This window comes from Dipodomys spectabilis, unplaced genomic scaffold (assembly GCF_019054845.1).
Source record: "Dipodomys spectabilis isolate Male_0828 unplaced genomic scaffold, ASM1905484v1 ptg000085l, whole genome shotgun sequence".
In the NCBI taxonomy this organism is placed as follows: Eukaryota; Metazoa; Chordata; class Mammalia; order Rodentia; family Heteromyidae; genus Dipodomys; species Dipodomys spectabilis.
The window spans coordinates 6,018,213-6,037,529 of record NW_024870762.1 but is presented as its reverse complement, the minus strand read 5'-3'; the positions used below and the strand labels follow the sequence as shown (position 1 = coordinate 6,037,529).

Below are 19,317 nucleotides of genomic sequence, written 5' to 3'. Positions count from 1 at the left end.
ACTATCATATCTTTTAAAAGTAATGATTTTCCACACTTAGAAAACGGAACCCGGGTGCCAGTGGCTTACACCTGTTGAGATCTGAGGATCATGGTTCAAAGTCAGCCCAGGCAGTGGTGCTGTGGCTCAAGTGGTAGTGTGCTTGCCTTGATCTGAAAAGCTCAGGGACAGGGCCCAGGCCCAGAGTTTAAGCCCCACAACTGACAAAAAAGAAAAAAAACCCCAAAAAACACAAGTTTTCCCTATATCCCTCAGCCTAGAAAGAGGTAGTGCTGGGACAGTAGCCCTTGTTTACCTGGATGAGGTTTCCCTCCCTGATCTATAGGTCTTGTGTAGACAGGATGCCGAAAGCACCCCAGTGGGCCATGAAAGCCAGATTAGGAACACAGCATTTTAGAGGAGACTACCAGGGTGAAAGGTGTGAACCAGGAGAGATAATGCCCTAGAGAGATGAAAGGGGGCTGGAAATATAAGGCTGCCCTCTGTAGCCTCTGCTGAATGCAACCATAGGACATATGAGGTGGTTCTCAAGTCTCAGCACAGCAGCATGAGGACCTGATCTTGAGCTTTGTGAGTGCAAAGACTGCCATTAGTGTGTCAAAAGATTGAAGCAAGTATGAGCTGGGTGCCAATGGCTACGCTACTCAAAAGGCTAAGATCTGAGGATTTCAGTTCAAGGCCAGCCAGAAGGGAAAATTCATGAAACTCTTATCTCCAATAAACTACCTCCCTCCCCCCCAAAAAAAGCCACTGGTGGTGCTGTGGCTCAAGTCGTGGAGTGCTAAACCTTGAACACAAACACAGAGGTTCAGGGACAGCAGTCAGGCCGAGCTCAAGCCCTAGTATAGGTAAAAAAAAGTAGAGTGCTCTCTTTGGCAGCACATATACTAAAATTGGAACAATACAACGATTAGCATGGCCCCTGCGCAAGGATGACATGCAAATTCATGAAGCGTTCTATATTTTTTACAACTCTGGCCGGGGTGGGGGAGGGGGGGAAATGGGAAAGGGAAACAAAGGAGGAGGCAACAATGTTTGATAAGAAATGTACTCATTACCTTGCCCATGTAATTGTAACCCCTCTGTATGGTATTTTCACAATTAAAATTATAAATCAAAGTAAAATAAAAAAAAAAAAAGTGGAGCTATGGCTCAAGTGGTAGCCTCAAGCAAGAAAAACTCAGGGCTGGGGCTGGGAAGGTGGCTCAGTGGTAGAGCGCTTGCCTTGCATGCATGAGGCCCTGGGTTCGATTCCTTAGCACCACATAAGCAAAAAGAAAAAAGCCGGAAGTGGTGCTGTGGCTCAAGTTGTAGAGTGCTAGCCTTGAGCTGAAGAGCTGAGGGACAGTGCCCAGGCCCAGAGTTCAAGCCCCACAACCGGGCGAAAAAAAGAAAAACTCAGGACTGCACCCAGGCCCTAAATTCATTCCCCAGGAAAAGTGCTGGAGCTGGGCACTGGTAGCTCAAACCTGTAATCCTAGCTGCTTAGGAGGCTGCCATCTGAGGATAATTCAAAGCTAGCTGGGCAGAAAAGTCCACAAGACTCATCTCCAATTAACCAACAAAAAGTTGGGAGTGGAGTTGTGGCTCAAGTGTCAGCCAGTCTTGAGCAAAAAACTAAAGGGTGACATTGTCCAAAAAGAAATGTACCTGACTCATGGATCAGTAACCCCTCTATAGATACATACATACATATATTTTTTTTTTCTAAAATTTTTTGTTGGCCATGGGACCTGAACTCGGCTTGGGCATTGTCCCTGAGCTCTTCAGCTCAAGGCTAGTGCCCTACCACTTGAGCCACAGCGCCACTTCCGGCTTTTTCTGCTTATGTGGTGCTTAGGAATCAAACCCAGGCCCTCATGCATATAAGGCAGGCATTCTACCACTGAGTCACCTTTCCAGCCCTGTACATCATCTTTATAATAGCAATAAGGAAAAAATAAAATCCAGAATGTGATGCTGTGGTTCAAGTGGTAGAGTGTTCACCTTGACCTGATGAGCTGAGGGACAGCACCAAGGCCCAAAGTTCAAGCCTCACGACTAACAACAAAAAAAACCAGAAAGCCCAAGAGGGCAATGGCTCACACCTATTTTTTTTTTTTTAAGGGAAAGGGGGTGGCAGGGCAGGGGGGGGGGGGGGGGGGAAAGGGGGTAAGGAGGGAAGAGTACTGGGCACCAGTGGCTTATACCTGTAATCCTAGCTACTCAGGAGGCTAAGATCTGAGAATCACAGTTCAAAGCCAGCCTGAGCAGGAGTCTGAGACTCTTATCTCTAGCCACTAGAAAACCAGAAGTGGTGCTGTGGCTCAAAGTAGTAGAACTCTAGCCTTGAGTCAAAAAGCTGAGATAGCACCCAGGCCTTGAGTTCAATCACAAGTACTGGTACACAAAAAAATCCTGGCTGGAGCTACTACTCAAGTGTTAGAGCATGAATTGAGCTAGCAAAAGCTAAGTAAGTTTTGGGCTGGGAAGATGGCTCAGTGGTAGAGCACTTGCCTTGCATGCCTGAGGCCCTGGGTTCGATTCCTCAGCACCACATAAGCAAAAAGAGCAAAAGCCGGAAGTGGCCCTGTGGCTCAAGTGGTAGAACGCTAGCCTTGAGCTGAAGAGCTGAGGGACAGCGCCCCAGCCCAGAGTTTAGGCCCCACGACCAGACCCCCCCCCCCCCAAAAAAAAAAAAAAAAAAAAGTTCAAATCTGCATAGCATCAGCAAAAAAAATTAATGAATGATGGAAGGAGTTGTACTTATACAAAAACCAAATTAAAATGCGTTATACTTCATATAAAGATTTGGAGGATATGTGTAAATTATGCGTCATTTGTAAGAGGGACGTAAGCATCATTGGATTTTGGTACATGTGGGAGGTACAACTGTCTTTAAATCTACTAGCTCTGCGACTAGAAGGGAGAACAAGTGTTTAGTTCCAAAGGACTCAAAAAGATCCCATTCTACTAATGTACCTTAAAAGCAGCTGTTTCTGTTACAGCAAGAGGCCAAACATACCAATGGTTAAATAAGCTGTTTCTCTTTACTGTTTATTATTAATGTACAAAATATACAAAACCAAAAGAAAAAAATACTCATCCCAAATCCATTGTGGTTCTAACCCAAGACCCTGCACAAACCCAACCAATTCACTGTTTTCATAGAAAACAACTGATGCCAAGACAGGTGAAGAGGACTGGGAAGGGGCAAAATCATCTTAAACCCACCCAGGGAGCAACTGGTGGGGATTCAGAGGTGGCTGGCAGGGTGAGGTTGTTGAAAACCTCACACTGACAAGGTTCCAAATGAGGGCAAGGAGCAAGTGAACTCCCAAAGGCAGTGCATGTAGTGTGACTCGTCAGGCCCAGCATGCCAGGCTTAAATAGATGAAAAGCTGGTCTCGAGTGTTTTAGGAAGTCTCTAGAATGGTTGTAAGCAAGGGTAGACCAACACCACTGGCTTTCTGCCAGCATTTTAAAACCTTCACTGGACACAGACATGAATTTGCCATCATTGAACCTAGCAGATCCATAATGCAGATTTGGGTGTTGACAGGTTGCAGTCTTGTACTTGAAAAAGGACTCAAAAGAGCCTGTTGTCATAACAGGAGTGGGGATGATGTATGTTCCAGAACTCAATTCCAGCCCGCTTGAGCCCTCTCAGTGCAGTGGGATGTACAATACCCCTTACCATCTCCCTACCCCATGAGAAATAATGAACTTGGCTGGATGGTTCCTTAAGTGCAGCTGACCCCATGTCTGAATTGTGTGTGCATGTGGAGGACCACAACAGGAGAGCAGAGGTTCTCCAGTATAACCAGCTTTAGGTTCTCAGGCATTAGGGCTAATACTGGAAAGAGGTTGGGGACACAGGGTAAATCTCCTCATAAAGTGAAGCCAACTGGGTCTCCTCTTCAGCAGTCCAGGGTACAGAATGTGTCCAGTCTCTCTCCTCCTCAGACTGGAGGAAAATATGTACACATCGATGCGCACCAGTGATCAAAACCCCCCACGGAACCCAAACAGGTGGGAACTGGGGGCCGGCTCCTCATCAGCTGGGGGAAAGGGGAAATGGGCCTCACAGAAGCCATAACAAGTGGTAGGAGCAAGGCTGTAGTCCACACAAGGGTGTGGGTGGGGGCGGGGAGGCGGTCCCTAGGGCAAGGGGGGCCCGTTGACACCCGGATGGTAGAAGGCACAGTTGTTCTCATAGCGGCAGTTGCCCTTCATCATGAAATGTCGGCAGACAGGGCGGTTTGACATGTCTGTGGGAGTGATGGCAGAATGGTTAGATAGGAAATGGCCAAGAGGCCCGCACTACCCTCACCACCCTGGTGTAGGCCATCCTGACAGCGGCCTCCAGTGATGGATTATCTCGTGTGTAGGATGTAGGAACTGCCATGCACACAGGAGGAGTCAAGGAGACCAGGAAAGCTCAGGTGTTCTGCCTCCCAACTCCCCAGAAACTTCTACAGTACCAAATGTCATCCTCACCTCCTCCATGACTGTGGCCTCCATCATGCCCTCGGTGGCCCCCTCCCCCGTGGCCAGGGCCATCATGGCCACGGTGCTCATGAGGGGGCCCTCGATGATCATGGCCTCGGTGACCAGGGCCATCATGTGGCCTATGGCCATGAGGTCCCCCGTGTCCAGGGCCTTCATGGGGGCGATGTCCACTGCCACCCATGCTCCCACCAGGGCCTTCATGAGAACGATGTCCACTGCCCATTCCCCCGCCAGGGCCTTCATGGGGGCGATGTCCACTGCCCATTCCTCCTCCGGGGCCTTCGTGAGAACGATGTCCACTGCTACCACCCATGCCACCACCAGGGCCTTCATGGGGACGATGTCCACTGCCACCGCTCATGCCACCACCGGGGCCTTCATGGGGGCGATGCCCACCACCTCCAACCATGCCTCCACCAGGGCCTCCTCGTCCGTTTGGGGGTCCTCCTCCAGAGCGACCTCCTCTGGCTCCTCGGAACGGAGGAGGGGGAGGCGGCTCGTTCCCTCCTCGGCCACCTCGGCCTCTATGGTATGGTCCAGGACCAGGTCCTGGACCCCCTCGCATTGGACCACCCCGCATGGGATCACCTGGGCCATCCCAGAAGGGATCACCCCCACGGGGAGGGGGTGGCGGACCCAGGAGACGGGGACCCACTGGTCCACCAGGGCCTCCATGGGGACCTGTTAGGGAGAAAAAGAAAAGACAATCAGTTCTCTTTTACAGTCGTGAGTGCCAGCTTAAACTACCTCTTATCTTTTGCTTCTCCTATACTATTACAGGCTGAAACTGCAGCTAAGCCCGCTCTAAGTGCCCATTCACCACCTACCTGGCATAGGTCCTCCAGGCCCAGGGGGGAAGTGTTGCATGCCTTTGGGGCCCCCAGGGCCTCCTGGTGGAAAGCCATTGGCAATTGGACCGGGACCCAGGAGTCCATGTGGCACTGTTAATGAAAAAAGGAGGTCAGTGAGAGGATTCTACAAGACTGGTATGGCTTCCCATACAGTGTACACAACTGACCCTCTCAGACCAACCTGGCAAAATTAGGTTCCCTCTGTCCAGTCTTCCCTCCCATTTGTTGCCTATGCTGTTCAGCAGCTGTGAAACCCGGCTTCCCCCAACCTCTCAGCTGGCTTCCTCCCCGGGGCCCCTGGGGCCAGCCCTGAAGATTACCCAGCATCTGCTTGATCTTGTCTGAATAGTCTGGTTGTTTCAGCAGTTCCTCCGAAGGGTGGCTGTTTGGGCTGCCCTGTGGAGATAGGAGGACAGAGTGAATAGAGAGTGAGGGTAACAATCAGGAACGAAAGAAAACCAAAATGAGGCAATGGGAAGACTCAAAAGAACTGGGTTAAGCCAAGTGTGGGGCGCACACCTGTAATCCCAGTACTCAGGAGGCTGAGATAGGAGGATTACAAGTTCCAGGCCAGCTCGGTAACACGGCAAGATTCTGTCACGAACAAAACATAGCAACGAAAAACTAAGGTAAAACAAAACATACAAACAAAAAAACTTGGGTAAAACAACAAAACATGCAAATAATAAACTTGAGTAAAACAAGATATACAAACAAATCAAAAGAGAACTCTTAAGGAGATTCCACAGAAAGCAGAAAAGGGAAAGGAAGGAGAGAGCGTACCATGATGGAGGTGAGGATTTCCTGGACATTGATGCCTCCTCCTCCAGGGCCTTGGGGACTCTTCCCAGCACCCATGCTTCCCATAAGATTGGCCAGAACTGGAGGCAGCTTCGAACCCCCTGCCCCATCAGGTGAGCCACCCGACCCGCCAGGCTCCAGGGTCTCAACATATGGAGTCTCATCCATAGAACACTCCTAGGAACAGAAGAAACATCAAGACCAATGAAAAGACTGCAGATATCCTCACATGAAAAATGCACAAAACTTGGCCCATTGGCACCCATCATCACTACACACATTGACTTACCTCATCTAGGGGGATGAGTTTAGGGGGGATGGGCTCATAGGGTTCAGGATCAGGCTCATGAGGACTATCAGGAATATTGCAGGTGACGAGAAAGAGAAAAAGAAAAAAAAAAAGATTTACTCAGGTGGCCCTTAAAGTTCTCTCTTAATTCCCAGTGTCAGGTTCCCCTAGGAGTACAAGGACACAAACGCCTCTGGCTCACCTCTCCTTGTTCAGGAAGAGCTCCTGAAGGATTCCCTTCTCCCGCTCAGCCTGGATGTATCGCTCCTGGCTGTTGCTACCAGGAGTGACGAGAGGGGAGGGGAGAACCAAAGGCCGAGGGCACACCCACGGCACCTTCTCCTCCATGTTGTCATGGCTCAGACGCCGGGCTGTCTCAAATGCATGGCGGTCTGACAGTATCTCTCGTTTAGCTGCCTCACCAAAGTCCTTGATCTTGTTCACATTAACTTGACAGAGGGAAAAAGAGCAAAGGAGGGAAAGTAAGCCTAACCAAGTCCTTCTGGAACTCTTAATACATACCTATTGTGCAGGAAACTTGGCCTCTTACCTCGTTCAGTTTCATCCAGTTCAAAATAGAAATACTCTCTCAGCTTGCCTTCCTCAGGCCATGTCACAGTTTTCCTCTTCCTGCCCTTTCGGGTCAGCTGGCTAGGATCCCCAGGGCTCTCCACTGGCTTTGCATCCAAAGCTCCAGTCTCTGAAGAGGCTGGAAAACAAGAGAGTTTTTAGACCCAGCTCCTGCCTTCCAGAAAAGCTACACAGTCCCTCAGGCTTCAGGTTACCTGTATCCATGAGCTCCGGGACTTCCACAGGCGGCACTGGAGTGCCAGGGCGGTCTGTGTCCATTGACTCAGAAGGTGGTGCTGGCTCTGGGGAAGAAGGTTTGGCTGCGCTTGGTTCAGTGCTTGCTTTCCCTTCAAAAGGGCTGGGCTGTTATGAAAGAGAAAAAAATGAATGAACTATAAGGAAGCCAAGGTCAAGGAAGAGCAATTCAATTCAATGATTGTTAGAAAGGGATGCCTGATTCTAACAGTTGCACCCCCTAGTTTAAACAAAAGACCAAACTCTGCTGTGATGCCCAACAATTCCTTGCCACTTTGCCCTTATTTTTCTTATTCTAAGACCCCATACCTTGGCAGCAGTAGGTGACAGAACTTTCTTCTTCTTCTTAATTTTGATGCCTGGGACAGGGGCTGAATTGAGAGCATCCAGAAAGCCCAGACCTTCCATAGCTACAAAAGCAAAACACACAGAAAGGAATCTCAGAGGTCCTTCTAATCACATTCCTACAAAGTCTAGGTAGAAACTAAACAGTGGACATTGCCTAAACTTAGGACACAGAAAGCCCAAGATGAAAAAAGAGCTCACACAAGATATTCCTATTGATTTTCTATATATATATACACATATATATATATTTTTTTTTTTTGGGGGGGGGGGGGTCCGGTCATGGGGCTTGAACTCTAGGCCTGGGTGCTGTCCCTCAGCTCTTCAGCTCAAGGTGAGCACTCCACCACTTGAGCCACAGCACCACTTCCAGTTTATTGGTAGTTAATTGGAAATAAAGAGTCTCAGGGACTTTCCTGCCTGGGCTGGCTTTGAAACACAATCCTCAGATCTCAGCCTCCTGAGGAGCTGGGATTACAGGCTTGAGCCACTAGTGGCTGGCTATCACTATTTCACTTCTCTTTTAGCAGGCAAACCAACGATTTAGACAGGAATTAAGATGGGGCCATTAAGGCAAAAAACTAAAAGGATGCCAAGAAATCAAGTGAAGGAAAATAATAATAAAAGAAGGAAAACCAATTTTCTCCTCCCAGAAGAGCTTGCTACCAACTTGAAGTACAACCCCATTTTAGACTCACGCTGAGGTGGGATGATCTTCACTTTGATCTCTTTGGTGGCATTGGGTGTTGTGTTGAGGGGCTTATATTTCTTCTCTGCAGGGGGAGCAGTATCTCCTGGAGCAGCCACGGTGCTGAGAAAATAGGAACAGTCAATACCACCTCTGGGTTTGCCCCCTTTTTTCTCCCATGTGCTCACACATCAACAACTTCAGAAACCGACAATGATGTTTATACCTTTGGCGCTTGAGGGGGATGGGCTTAAGATTGTATTTGTCAGACACCATGACTGGAGTGGCATTCTTCTTAACAGGCACCAAAGATGGTGTCTCCAGCTCTAGTCCTAGGAAGAAAATACAGTTTTGTAGTTCAACTCACCCCTAATCATGACTATTCCTCCCTGTTCAGCCCCCCTCCCCCAATACACAGATACAGCTTCTCCATTAGACTCCCTTCCTTTTTTTTTTTTTTGGTCAGTCGTGGGGCCTGAACTCTGGGCCTGGGCGCTATCCCTCAGTTCTTTAGCTCAAGGCTAGTGTTCTACCACTTGAGCCATAGCGACACTTCTGGCTTTTTCTGCTTATGTGGTGTTGAGGAATCAAACCCAAGGCCTCATACATGCAAGGCAAGCACTCTACCACTGAGCTACTTTCCCAGCCCCTAGACTTCTTTCTTTCCCATGGAAATTTGATACTGCAAATCAAAATATTCAGAGCTTGAGGCACTGGCTGCCCATGTGCCTGCCCCCCTTCAAGGCCAGCCAGCAGCCTTACCAGTGGAACGGAATTTGGCATGACTGGGTGCTGTGGTTCGAAGAGACTTGGGCTTCTCTTTCTTTTTCTCTGGAGCTTCCTCAGCCCGGGTCTCAGTTTTCACCTCAATTAAAGGTCGCTCAGGAGGAGTGGTTCGACCCTTACTCTCTTCTTTCCGTTTCTTCTTATCTTTCTCTGTCATAGAAATTCAGAATGGAAAAGGACTTCATTTAGTTGAACTACAGCTAACTAGGGACACCCAAAGAACTAAATACCAGGGATAAAGGACTAAGGAGCTTACCAGCAGGCTGGGTGCTACTCTGGGAGCGGATGACAGCCATCCAATCACTGACAAGGACTGAGGCCAATTTCCGGAGCTCTATAAGTGAGAAAACCAAAGAATAAATAATTTAGTAATAATTTCACAATCTTTCAGGAAACAAAATGGGATGCTTGAAAAATATACTGGGAAATCTGTGTAATAAAAAAAAAAAAAAACACAAAAAGTTTTAAGAACCTGAGACATACTTAAAATCAGACTCTTAGCTGAAAGTGCTGGGTACCAGTGGCTCACACCTGAAATCCTAGCTCCTCATGGGGCTTAGATGAGGCTTGAAGCTCAAACCCAGCATGAGCAGAAAAGTCTGTGAGACTGTTATCTCCAATTAACCACCAAAAAGCCAAAATGGAACTGTGGCTCAAGTGGTAAGAGCACTAGTCTTGAGCAAAAAGGCTCAGGGATAGTCCCTAGGTCTCGAGTTCAAGCTCCAGAATGAGAAGCAGCGCGCGCGCACACGCACACACACGCATGTGCACACACACACACACACACATACACACACACACACACTATGGAGATAAGCCCATAACAGGGAGAAGGACTCCTACCTTCATCCTCACTTGACTTGCTCAGCTGCTTCACCAGTTTGGCTGTGTTGTTCTACGAGAGATGGGAATAACAGAAAGATAAATGCAAGGAGAAAAATAAACCCACTTAGGTTAAGTATACCCACAAACTTACAACCTCTCAGTAATCCCCCATAATGGTGACTAAAACGGACAAAATCTTTGTAGATACATGAGACTTTTTTTTTTGTAGTACTAGGGTTTGAATGGAAGCATCTTGCTAGGCAGGTGTTCTACCACTTGAGCCATGCTTCTAATTCTTACTTAATCCTTAGAATGATCCAGTTAGGTACACATAATTGCTCCCATTTTATAAATGAAAAAAACTGAGGCTCTGTTATAAAAAGTGACCCAAGTCACAAATTTATTAGAGGAGATAAATTCAAACCAAGTCTTCTAAATCTAAATTCTTGTTTGCTTGGGTTTTTTTCCCTAAACATTCTACCTTACAGAGGTAGGCAGACTGCCCCACATTAGAGTTGGTGTGCGTTTTTCATACCAACTAACTCAAAAAAAGAATTAAGGTTGTGCAGGATGCCAAAGGCTCTGGCCTGTAATCCTATCTATCAGAAGGCTGAGATCTGAGGATCATGGTTTGAAGCCAGCCCAGCAAGAAAGTCTGTGAGACTTGTATCTCCGATTAACCACCAAAACAGCTGGGAACAGAACTGTGGTTCAAGTTGTAGAGCAGTAGGCCTTAGGCACTAGAGACAGTATCCAGGCCTTTACAGTTCAAGTTCCAGAACCAGCGCATGCATGCACACAAGCCCGCACACACACAGAATGAAGGTACCTGCTTGAGATGGTCCACAGTGAGGGGTAGGTGTTGCAGGGTCAGTAGAATTTGCTGAAGGAGAGGAATGTTGTTGGTTGTCTTTGAATATGTCAGCCAATTGTTCAAAAGCTTATAGCCACCAACATCAATAAATCTGAAAGAAGATAGGAGCAGAATCTTGGGTTTTGGAAATACTATTTTCTACATGCGTGGTCCCCTACTGACCACCCAGAACCTTGTGCCTTGCCTCCCTCAACTTCTAACTACACTCTCCCATTCCAGCCAATCAGATTCCCACTTACTTGACCAGTATTTCTGATGACTGGGTCTGCAGGAGAATGTTCAAGTATGTACACCGACTCACCATCTTTCGTGCTTCCTTCATCAGACTACAAAAGAGGAGATGGAATTAGAAATATAGCAGTCTCATTCGTTCTTCATTCAAGCAGAGTCTTACTTATGTAGCCCAGACAGGCTTGCGTTCACAATTCTCCTTCCTCAGCCAATCAAGTGTGGGATTACAAAGTATGCACCACCACACTCAGCAAGTTTCCTCCTATAGAGTACCTACATGACAGGGTCTTTACTCCAGAGAGGGGAAGTCACCAGACCTCCAGAAGGGTGACATGGTTCCCTAGGGACATGAAAATCCATGTAGGGAGAAAGGTTACCAATGAGGCAATCGAGTCTTTGATCTGGAAGGGGAGCACTACCCCTTCTCTAAGCGCACTTGACACACCTGATTTGCCCCTTCTCTAATGCACTTGACACACCTGATTTGATTCTGGATAGAGTCCACTTAAGACTAAACTAGCCTCATTTGCTTTTTCTTGGGAAATCTGACAACATTTTGGATAGGTGAGCATGACCCACAAGAACCAAGAATTCAGGCTCTCTTGTTCTCTTTGCAAAGTGTGACTTCTTTGGTATGGTTGCGTGTTCAAATCTGTAGCTTTCATGTGGCTAGAAACCAAGGAATCATCTTTTTCTATTGCTTATTCTAGTATCAATGCATTCTCCTCTATTACTGTATCTCTCCTTCCTCTCCAGAAGAGTCAGTTCTGCTGCCTCGATTGTAGCCGTATCACAACAAAGTATGCTCTACTCACAGTGAATAAATACAAAGTGTATTGGACTCACCTGAAGATCTTAGCAATCCCATCCACACTCTTCACTTCCCCATCTCGGTTAAGGAAGCTATCCAAGCCCTTGAGAAGTTCTTTAGGGTCTATGGGACCCGAACCCATGATTATGATTTCTGAAAGACAAAACAAACCCACAGAATAAATGGGCAGCAAAGGCAGTCCTTTAATAAATCCCATCAGTTTTTGACAAAAATTAGTAACTAATCCACATTAATTGACATTATTTTCTAGATAAGTGAATAGATGATGATCACTGAGGAAACCAGACAAGACTGGGAAGACAATTAGGAGTAAAGGACCAAGCAGCCCAACCTGGCTCTCACTCCCAGCTACATCCTCCTAGGGAAGCTGAACTTCTTATTTATGTCCATTATATCTGTACACTATGACAGTTAAGATCCCAGTACCCATAACAAGATGTTCAGTGCTACTAGATATTTATTTTTGCTTGTTAAGCTCTTCTCCCTTAGTTGCTAACAGATTTACTCTGAAAAAGATCCTGTAGCTTGGATAAGAACTGGGCCAATCTTGGATGTTTGGACTAATGTCTTATAAAAATTCCTTTCCATTGTAGCCTTTAAGAGCCACCATCACTGTTAAGTGGCAGGCTAAGTATAAGCTGAGGCAGAAGCTGATAAAATGCAAACAAGGTCCTCCTCAACCCTGATGTTACTCTTTGACCAAACACTGCATTGTGGTTTTATTTCAGAGTTAAAGAGAAAGTTTGTGTTCTCAGAAGCGGAGAGAGGAGTCTGGCCCCTTCCTTCAAAAAACACACTTGCCCAAGATTCCCAAGAGAAGCCTATACCTAAATATTATAGAACAAAGCTAAAGACCAGAAAAAAAAAAAAAATGCCATGATTTTTTTTTTTTTGGACTGGGTTGGCAAAAGGGGTTAATTAAAAGTTAAAACTCCATTTATAGACAGGATAAAATGAAGCAAATTATTCAGGATCAAGATGGTTGTCACAGGGATTTTTATTCACACAGGCTTCTGGGGACAAAAGCCCCATCAGCAGTATTTGCATTAGGGTGACAGCTAATGCTGAGTAGGAAAGAAGACAACTTTCTGAATCCTAGCACAAGATGACAGATACAACCCTAGCAGAAAGATTAAAAGTATTTTACTAAGATGACTATTTTAGAGTAGAAAAAATTTTTGTAGGATGAAAATTTTGTTTTCTGACAAACCAAAGAGAAAAAAAAAAGTAAAACAATATCAATCTTTCAGGTCTCCCGACGAAAAGGTTAATTTCTAAAACCTAGGCAAGCAGCAGCAGCCAGGAGCCAGCACCCAGCAAGGCAGGGGTTGTCAGACAATCAATCTTGGTTCTTGAAAGTATCAGGTTCCTGCAGGCTGAATATGGAGAGGCAATTCAGTGAGAAATGCTAAGAGATGAGCAAAAATGACTTGACTAAACATGAAGATGTGGTCAGAAATACTAGGAGACTGCTAGGTACACATGGCTCATGCCTATAATCCTAGCTACTCAAGAGGCTTTGATCTGAAGATCCTGATTCAAAGCCAGGCTGGGCAGAAAGTCCATGAGACTCTTAGCTCCAATTAACTATCAAAAAAATCTAGAACTAGAGCTGGTGGTACAGTGGTACAGTTCAAGCCTGGAGTAAAAAAGCTCAGGGACAGCACCCAGGCCCTGAGTTCAGGCCCCAGGATTAGCAACAAAAGTGAAAAAGTAAAAAAAGAAATGTTAAAAAGTGAGCAAAAACGACTTTCTAAACTGTGTTGTCACTGCTGCCCTGGAACTCCCAGAAGTGGAACCTGAGGTCAGAGGGGAAAAAATATTCAAGGAGATTAGAGTTCATGGCTAAATCCACTGAAATAGAATCATTTTTAAAGAGACAAACAGGAATAAAGGAACTTTTTCCTTGTAAAAAGACCCTAGAGAGTGATAATATGGAAACTATAAAGATAGGTAAACAGATTCCCATATGTCGGAAACTGAAAAAGCAATGAATGGGCCGAGTAATAAATCTCATAAGCAATCAAGAAACTAAAAGGAATTAAAAAACTATGTATATGCACATATACCTAGCAGTAGATCCCAAACCAAAATATATCTAATTTTAGACAAAAAGCCTTAATTATTTCAAACTCTGAACACTGTTGACTCCATTGATTCAAACACAGAGGTAAATAAATGACTTGAACTGCCCTTATCACATCCAATTAAGAATGAATAGGCCTTTTACCCTCTGCCAGGAATTCAGATCATCCTTCATTTAAGAGGAAGAAGAGAGAGAAAAGCCATTCTTAGGGAGGAAAACACAAAGACTAGGAAGCTACATTGTGTCCAGTGCCCTCTACTGGAAGTGGGACCCAGGTGCTTTTGAATTCCCATTTGTATAAACAAGCAAGCTACTTAAGCAAGCTAGGAGAGAAAACAGAAGAAATGTTAAGAGTATTTGTTTTCCACTATTATATTTTGGAAAGGCAATTAAATTCCTGTCTTATGAGTACCAATTATGATAAAAATGTCAGGTGGGATTTCTTAGTGGCTTTCTCTCAGGCAGCTTTTTAATCATTTGAAATTAAGAACTCCTAGTCCTCTTTGTAGTAAGTACATATTGAAAGTTCTAAGGTATTTTGAGTAGAAAGAAAGAAACAGCCTAACATTCCTGAACAGGTCGGCAGCAAAGGCAAATGTGTTGACCAGGGAAGCAGAGACCAAATGTCAAAACATCACTAGGTACTCATGATCTGGATCCTGAAATAAAGCGTGGAGAAGCTTCCTAGAACCACAAATAGTCCAAGGCATGGCTATTTTTTCTTTTAATGAGCTGCTAATTTCCTTAAAGACAGCACATCTACAAAAGGGGGTCATAAACAGGCCCTCAGTCTACCACTTTGTTATAAACTAAGCCTCTTGATAGAGGACGTTAAGGTTAGAGCAATGCACTACTGACCCAAGGTACCCGGAAACTTCCTATTGTCCTTACAAAGAGTATTTTTACTCCTGACTCCAAAATGAATTTTACATGAGGGTTATTTGGTTTAAAAATATGAAAAAAATCCATTTTGGCTAGTTATTGTCTACATTTCAAGGAAAATGAACTGGCTCAGAAAAAGAAAAACCCACACAAGCCAGTTTTAATATCTTCAAAGGGGAAAAAAAAACCCACCACATTTATCTTAGCTAAAAAGTCCTTAGCACTTCTGGAAATGAAAATGCTTTGCTTCCTTTCCTCCGTGCTTTTACACATAATAACCCAAGAGTGGGCTTAACTATATTTCTCTGGTGTTATCTTTCTTCTAGATTGTTTTAAGCCCTTGTCAGTTTTGTACATGACATCTCCAAAAGCTTATCTGGATTTCAATAAGGATGTAAAAATCACTTATATCATCCTTATCCATAGGAAAAGAACCCAGAACTTTGTTCAGATTACAAAGATGAAGTTCTCCAAGGTTCTCTGGACGGCTCTGGTTCCCCTAGAAAACCTTCCTTGTAATCTCCCATTACAAAGGAAGATCTTTATTAGGGCCCTTGCTCACTAGCAACCAGGTAGCCCAGTAGGTGGGATGCTCAACTTCCCAGGTATGTTTAAGAATGCTGCAGAGGCTCATGGAAAACCGCTTAAAAAACATTTCCCAAAAGAAAAAAAAAAAAAAAAAGGAAAAAGAATTGTGGTCAATAGAAATGAAGAGGCTTTCCCATCCAATCTAGATATTTGAGAACCTGTACAGAGCAGAACACTAGCCCTGTTGTACCCATAGGAAAGTTGCAGAGAAAGGCTTTCAAATTCTGCCTGGTAACCCGTCTCCCAGCTTTGATGCATGATTTAAAAAAAAGTCTGCTAAAGATCTGATTGAGGAAGCTGGAGGGGAGGAAGGGAAGGGAAGGAAAAGAACCAGACACCCAATACCACCCTCAGGGCATGGCTTTCAACATGCACCAATAGCCACAGCACTAAACAAGTAGAAAAAAAAATGAGGAGGGCATTATTTCTTTCATCAGTACTTTCAAGGAATTTCTTTTAGAGAGGAAAAAGAAATTCAAAAAAGGTGGCTCCTTAGAAAAAAAGAAATGAAGATTGTGAAATGTAATACCAGAAATGTTTTGCTTACCAGAAACCGTAGCTTGATTCCCCCTGCCTCGAGTTTACAACTGCCGCCTCCTTTCCTAAAAGATTCACTTCTCATCCTAGTACCAGTGTACAGGAACTAAGCAATTGGAGAACTTAATATGGCATTGAATAAAAAGTTTATCCCCCAATTCTGAAGTGGGAACATAGGTGACTTAGGCAGTCCTAAAAGTACCCACCCTTCCCCCAGCTTACAAAGCAATTCCCTGAAGGAGGCCCAAGGACTAGATTCTTAGCAGCAATGGTACATTTCAGCCTCATTAGGCCAACTGTCTATTCAAGTTTCAGCCCTCTTTCCTATCTCCCCCAACACACCCACACATACACCTCTCATTCTCAAAGTACAGTTGAGGTTTGACTGTTTTTTCACTGAAGAGGGATAAACTTCCAAGCAGTTGTGGTGAGTGCAGGGTGAAAATAAAACTAGAGCTACCCAAGGAGACGGGCAGCGTTTATATCTAATTCCTATAGGCTTTTTATCCCTGTAAGGTAAATACCTTAAGATAGTAAACTAAAGAATACAGGAACATAAGAAAAATGTCTTCTCCCTAGCAACACCGGGCACAGGGAGTTCAGGATGATTCTGCTAGGGGGTGGAGTTTCCAGAGGGTGGAGAGAGGAAGAAGCAAGCTGATTACATCACCTTCCAGTGCTGCTGCTCCTCCCCCTAAGCCAAGTTTCTAGGGCGGCCCTAAGCGCTGGATGGCAAAAGGGAGAGAAAAACAACAAAGGCGGAGGGAGACGCCATTTTGTAATGCAGAAGAGGACTCAATTAAAAAAGCTACTCCGTCTTTGCCGATAGCTTTGCTTACATTGTTAAACACGTTTTAAAAGGAAAAAAAAAATAAAGCAAAAAAAAAAAAAACCAAAACAGAAGCCAATCCCGATCCTGAATCTTTAACCTAATTTGAATCAGTAAGAACGTAGTGAAAATTAAAAGCAATTAAAATATTTAAAAGAACAATTTCTGCGGGTAAGAATGGAATTTGCAACTGAAGTCCAATTTGTTACCATCGACCACCCCCATCCTCCCTATAAAGGGAAAAGGGGGAGGACTTGGACCCCTCTCAACGAATAGGGTTGAGGTGGGAGGACAGGAGAAAAATGGGTCAAGACACAACCTGCAACGCCGCTTGGAAGACAAAAGGACAAGGAAAGTCGCCATATTGAAGCAGGGAAGAAAAAAATTGCTTTAACGACACAAATCTTTTAGAAAGCTAGCATTCAATTGCACTAAATGGCTTTTAACTTTATACTCCTGAACCCCACACCCCCCAACCTCCCCATTATAACTGTATCCCCCCCACCATAAAGTACCAAGTTAAATTGTTAAATCATTTTTGCTTTTAAATAACCTATGCAATCTGCAACAATTACAAGACATTCTTTACCTCCCCAACTATTTTGTATGTACTGATACTAAGATTATATTGTCCTAAATTTAAGTGTCTTGCAATCTTTATTTCTAGATTGCCACGTATTTTAACCATACAATATACCCCCCAAGCAAATTACTTTAACATAGAGAGGATTTAACAATCAATTCATAGCCAGCTAACACTTCTGCCCATCTCCTTACCCTGCAATCTTTATGTACAGATTGCTTATTAAACTGGCAAATTGAAAGGCACCCTACTTGTCTCACACACAAAGAAGTGGGACTTATGGGCCACAAGATCCACCATCTTTTGTATGTGAGCTCATTAACCCTTTTGTAGACTGCTAACCAGAGGAAGGTAAACTTTCCTCCTTATAAAAAGCAAAACACTTATGCTTTGGCAGTCTGAAAATTTTCTGGATTACCAAGGGTTAACCATCAAAATCCTCACTTACTGGCCCTCCCACCACCCTCTCCTTGCCACCAGCAGGGCAGGGAAGAAGGTGGTAAGGGAGAACTATACTGTTGAGACCCAAAGGCCCTTTTTTAATGGAGATTAAGCGACCTGATTGGTCCTTCTCCAGTTCTATATTTGTTCTATGGTCTCATTTCTTCCTCTCATTAGTTTGGTTTCACAACGGGAAACGTTGATTTCTTGTTGCAAGGCTGGTTTTTGAAAATTCGACACTTACTATCCAATTTTTTTGCGACGTCAGCACCTCGGGCTCAGGGGGGGAGGGGGTAAAATTTTGGAGGAAAAAAAATAAAACAACCAACCAGGACCCAAAACTCAATTATTTGGGGGGTCTCATTGGATCAAAAAGTCTCTTAAAAAGTAAAGACCAACTCAGTATTCATTTTCCCCCCCACCCAACTCCGCATTTAGGGAGGGGGGTCGTAGAAAAAAATGCTGAGTGGATTAAAAAAAAAGGAAACGCTGGATGAGTGAAATTGAGTGGGTTTAGGAAGGGAGGGTGGTTGATTATTTTTGAAGTTATGTGGTGACGGTCCTTCGGCCACAGATTTCAAGTCCCAAGCAGCGTGGGCTGGTGGGGTGGGCAAGATAGGAGGAGGGAAGGGGCAGAAGACACAGTGGTTGGGCTGGTGGCGGCTGTTTTCCCTTTCCCCCCTCTCTCAGGATCCTTTGAAGGGCTTAGATGTTGCTGCGGCTTGTTTCTGTTTTCCTCGTGGCCAACCTCGTGGTCTTTCTCCGAGAAAATTCAACCTGGGATAAAAGGAACACAAGGGAGAAAGATGTGATCAGTACGGGACGCTTTAAAACACCCTCAAATGCCACCTTTGTGGTCCAAAAAGACATCTCTAAGCCCCAAACAGGTCATAGCCGCTTAAGATAAGCTGTGGCCCCCTCCCAGATCCTTCCTAACCCGTTTCCCAGTCCAACACGATCCGCGAAATCTTACGCCCTAAACGGCAAGATGGCAAACTTACCTCTAAACGAACACCAGAATGGCGGCTGCCCTCTCGGGCGGAGTCTTTTATATCCGGACTCCACCCAACGCACTCAAACGTGCTATTGAAACGCCCTTGTCGCGAGACATTGTGCGCGAGGCGTGAACTTATTGGCTAATGTGAAATACACCTCGGCCGCTGATTGGCTATTCTTCCTTTCGCTAAGGGCAACTCCTCGGCACTAACTTCCTCCTTCTTCCCGGCCGCCGCCCGGTTGCGAGCGCATGATCAGAAAATCTAACTCCGCCTTTTCCTCTGTGTCCTCCACTTCCGCCCAGGCAAACATTTCTCACCCTGGATTGGTAGAAATCCGAGGGCGCATGCGCACTGGAAGGATCGTGCTCAAAATCGCTTTCAAAATTTCTTCCAAGGCATACTATATGTATAGACTCTATGACTCGTGGTGACTGGTCCCAAAAAAAGTAATTTTGAAGCCTAATTCGATTGTGACGCAGTTGAAATTAGCTCCCCACCCCCTCTTACGGCTTCCCTTTTACGCTTCCGTACTGAC

General features: G+C 45.1%; 1 protein-coding gene and 1 non-coding gene across 4 annotated transcripts; one reads left to right on the top strand and one right to left on the bottom strand.

Moving 5' to 3' along the window:
• The first annotated feature begins 863 nt into the window (after positions 1-863).
• Positions 864-967, top strand: LOC122111567. The gene has a single exon (XR_006148018.1). It is a non-coding gene; the product is annotated as a U6 spliceosomal RNA (small nuclear RNA).
• Positions 968-3,010: 2,043 nt separating this feature from the next.
• On the bottom strand, positions 3,011-18,834 carry Ppp1r10 (protein phosphatase 1 regulatory subunit 10). 3 transcript variants are annotated; one of them, XM_042684032.1, is made up of 21 exons: positions 18,786-18,834; positions 18,029-18,561; positions 11,853-11,970; positions 11,015-11,101; positions 10,731-10,866; positions 9,920-9,971; positions 9,333-9,410; positions 9,053-9,226; positions 8,517-8,622; positions 8,301-8,413; positions 7,567-7,667; positions 7,218-7,365; positions 6,983-7,141; positions 6,635-6,881; positions 6,433-6,496; positions 6,126-6,320; positions 5,663-5,738; positions 5,319-5,432; positions 4,687-5,172; positions 4,480-4,641; positions 3,011-4,250 (listed from the first exon to the last, which is right to left on the bottom strand). In XM_042684032.1, the coding sequence occupies exons 3-21, from the start codon at positions 11,957-11,959 to the stop codon at positions 4,141-4,143; spliced, it is 2,715 nt and encodes a 904-aa protein (XP_042539966.1). In that variant the 5' UTR covers positions 11,960-11,970; positions 18,029-18,561; positions 18,786-18,834; the 3' UTR covers positions 3,011-4,140. The 3 variants fall into 3 exon arrangements, with proteins under 3 accessions (XP_042539966.1, XP_042539967.1, XP_042539965.1); XM_042684033.1 differs by having other exon boundaries at positions 4,480-4,743; positions 4,834-5,172; XM_042684031.1 differs by having other exon boundaries at positions 4,480-5,172.
• Between the last annotated feature and the right edge of the window lie 483 nt (positions 18,835-19,317).

Coding starts and splice junctions, on each gene's coding strand:
- Ppp1r10 (XM_042684031.1), bottom strand. CDS start 11,959: ATGGGTTCGGGTCCCATAGACCCTAAAGAACTTCTCAAGGGCTTGGAT. Junction 11,102..11,852: donor GGGATTGCTAAGATCTTCAG/GTGAGTCCAATA, acceptor CCTCTTTTGTAG/TCTGATGAAGGAAGCACGAA. Junction 7,668..8,300: donor GAAGATCATCCCACCTCAGC/GTGAGTCTAAAA, acceptor TTGCTTTTGTAG/CTATGGAAGGTCTGGGCTTT.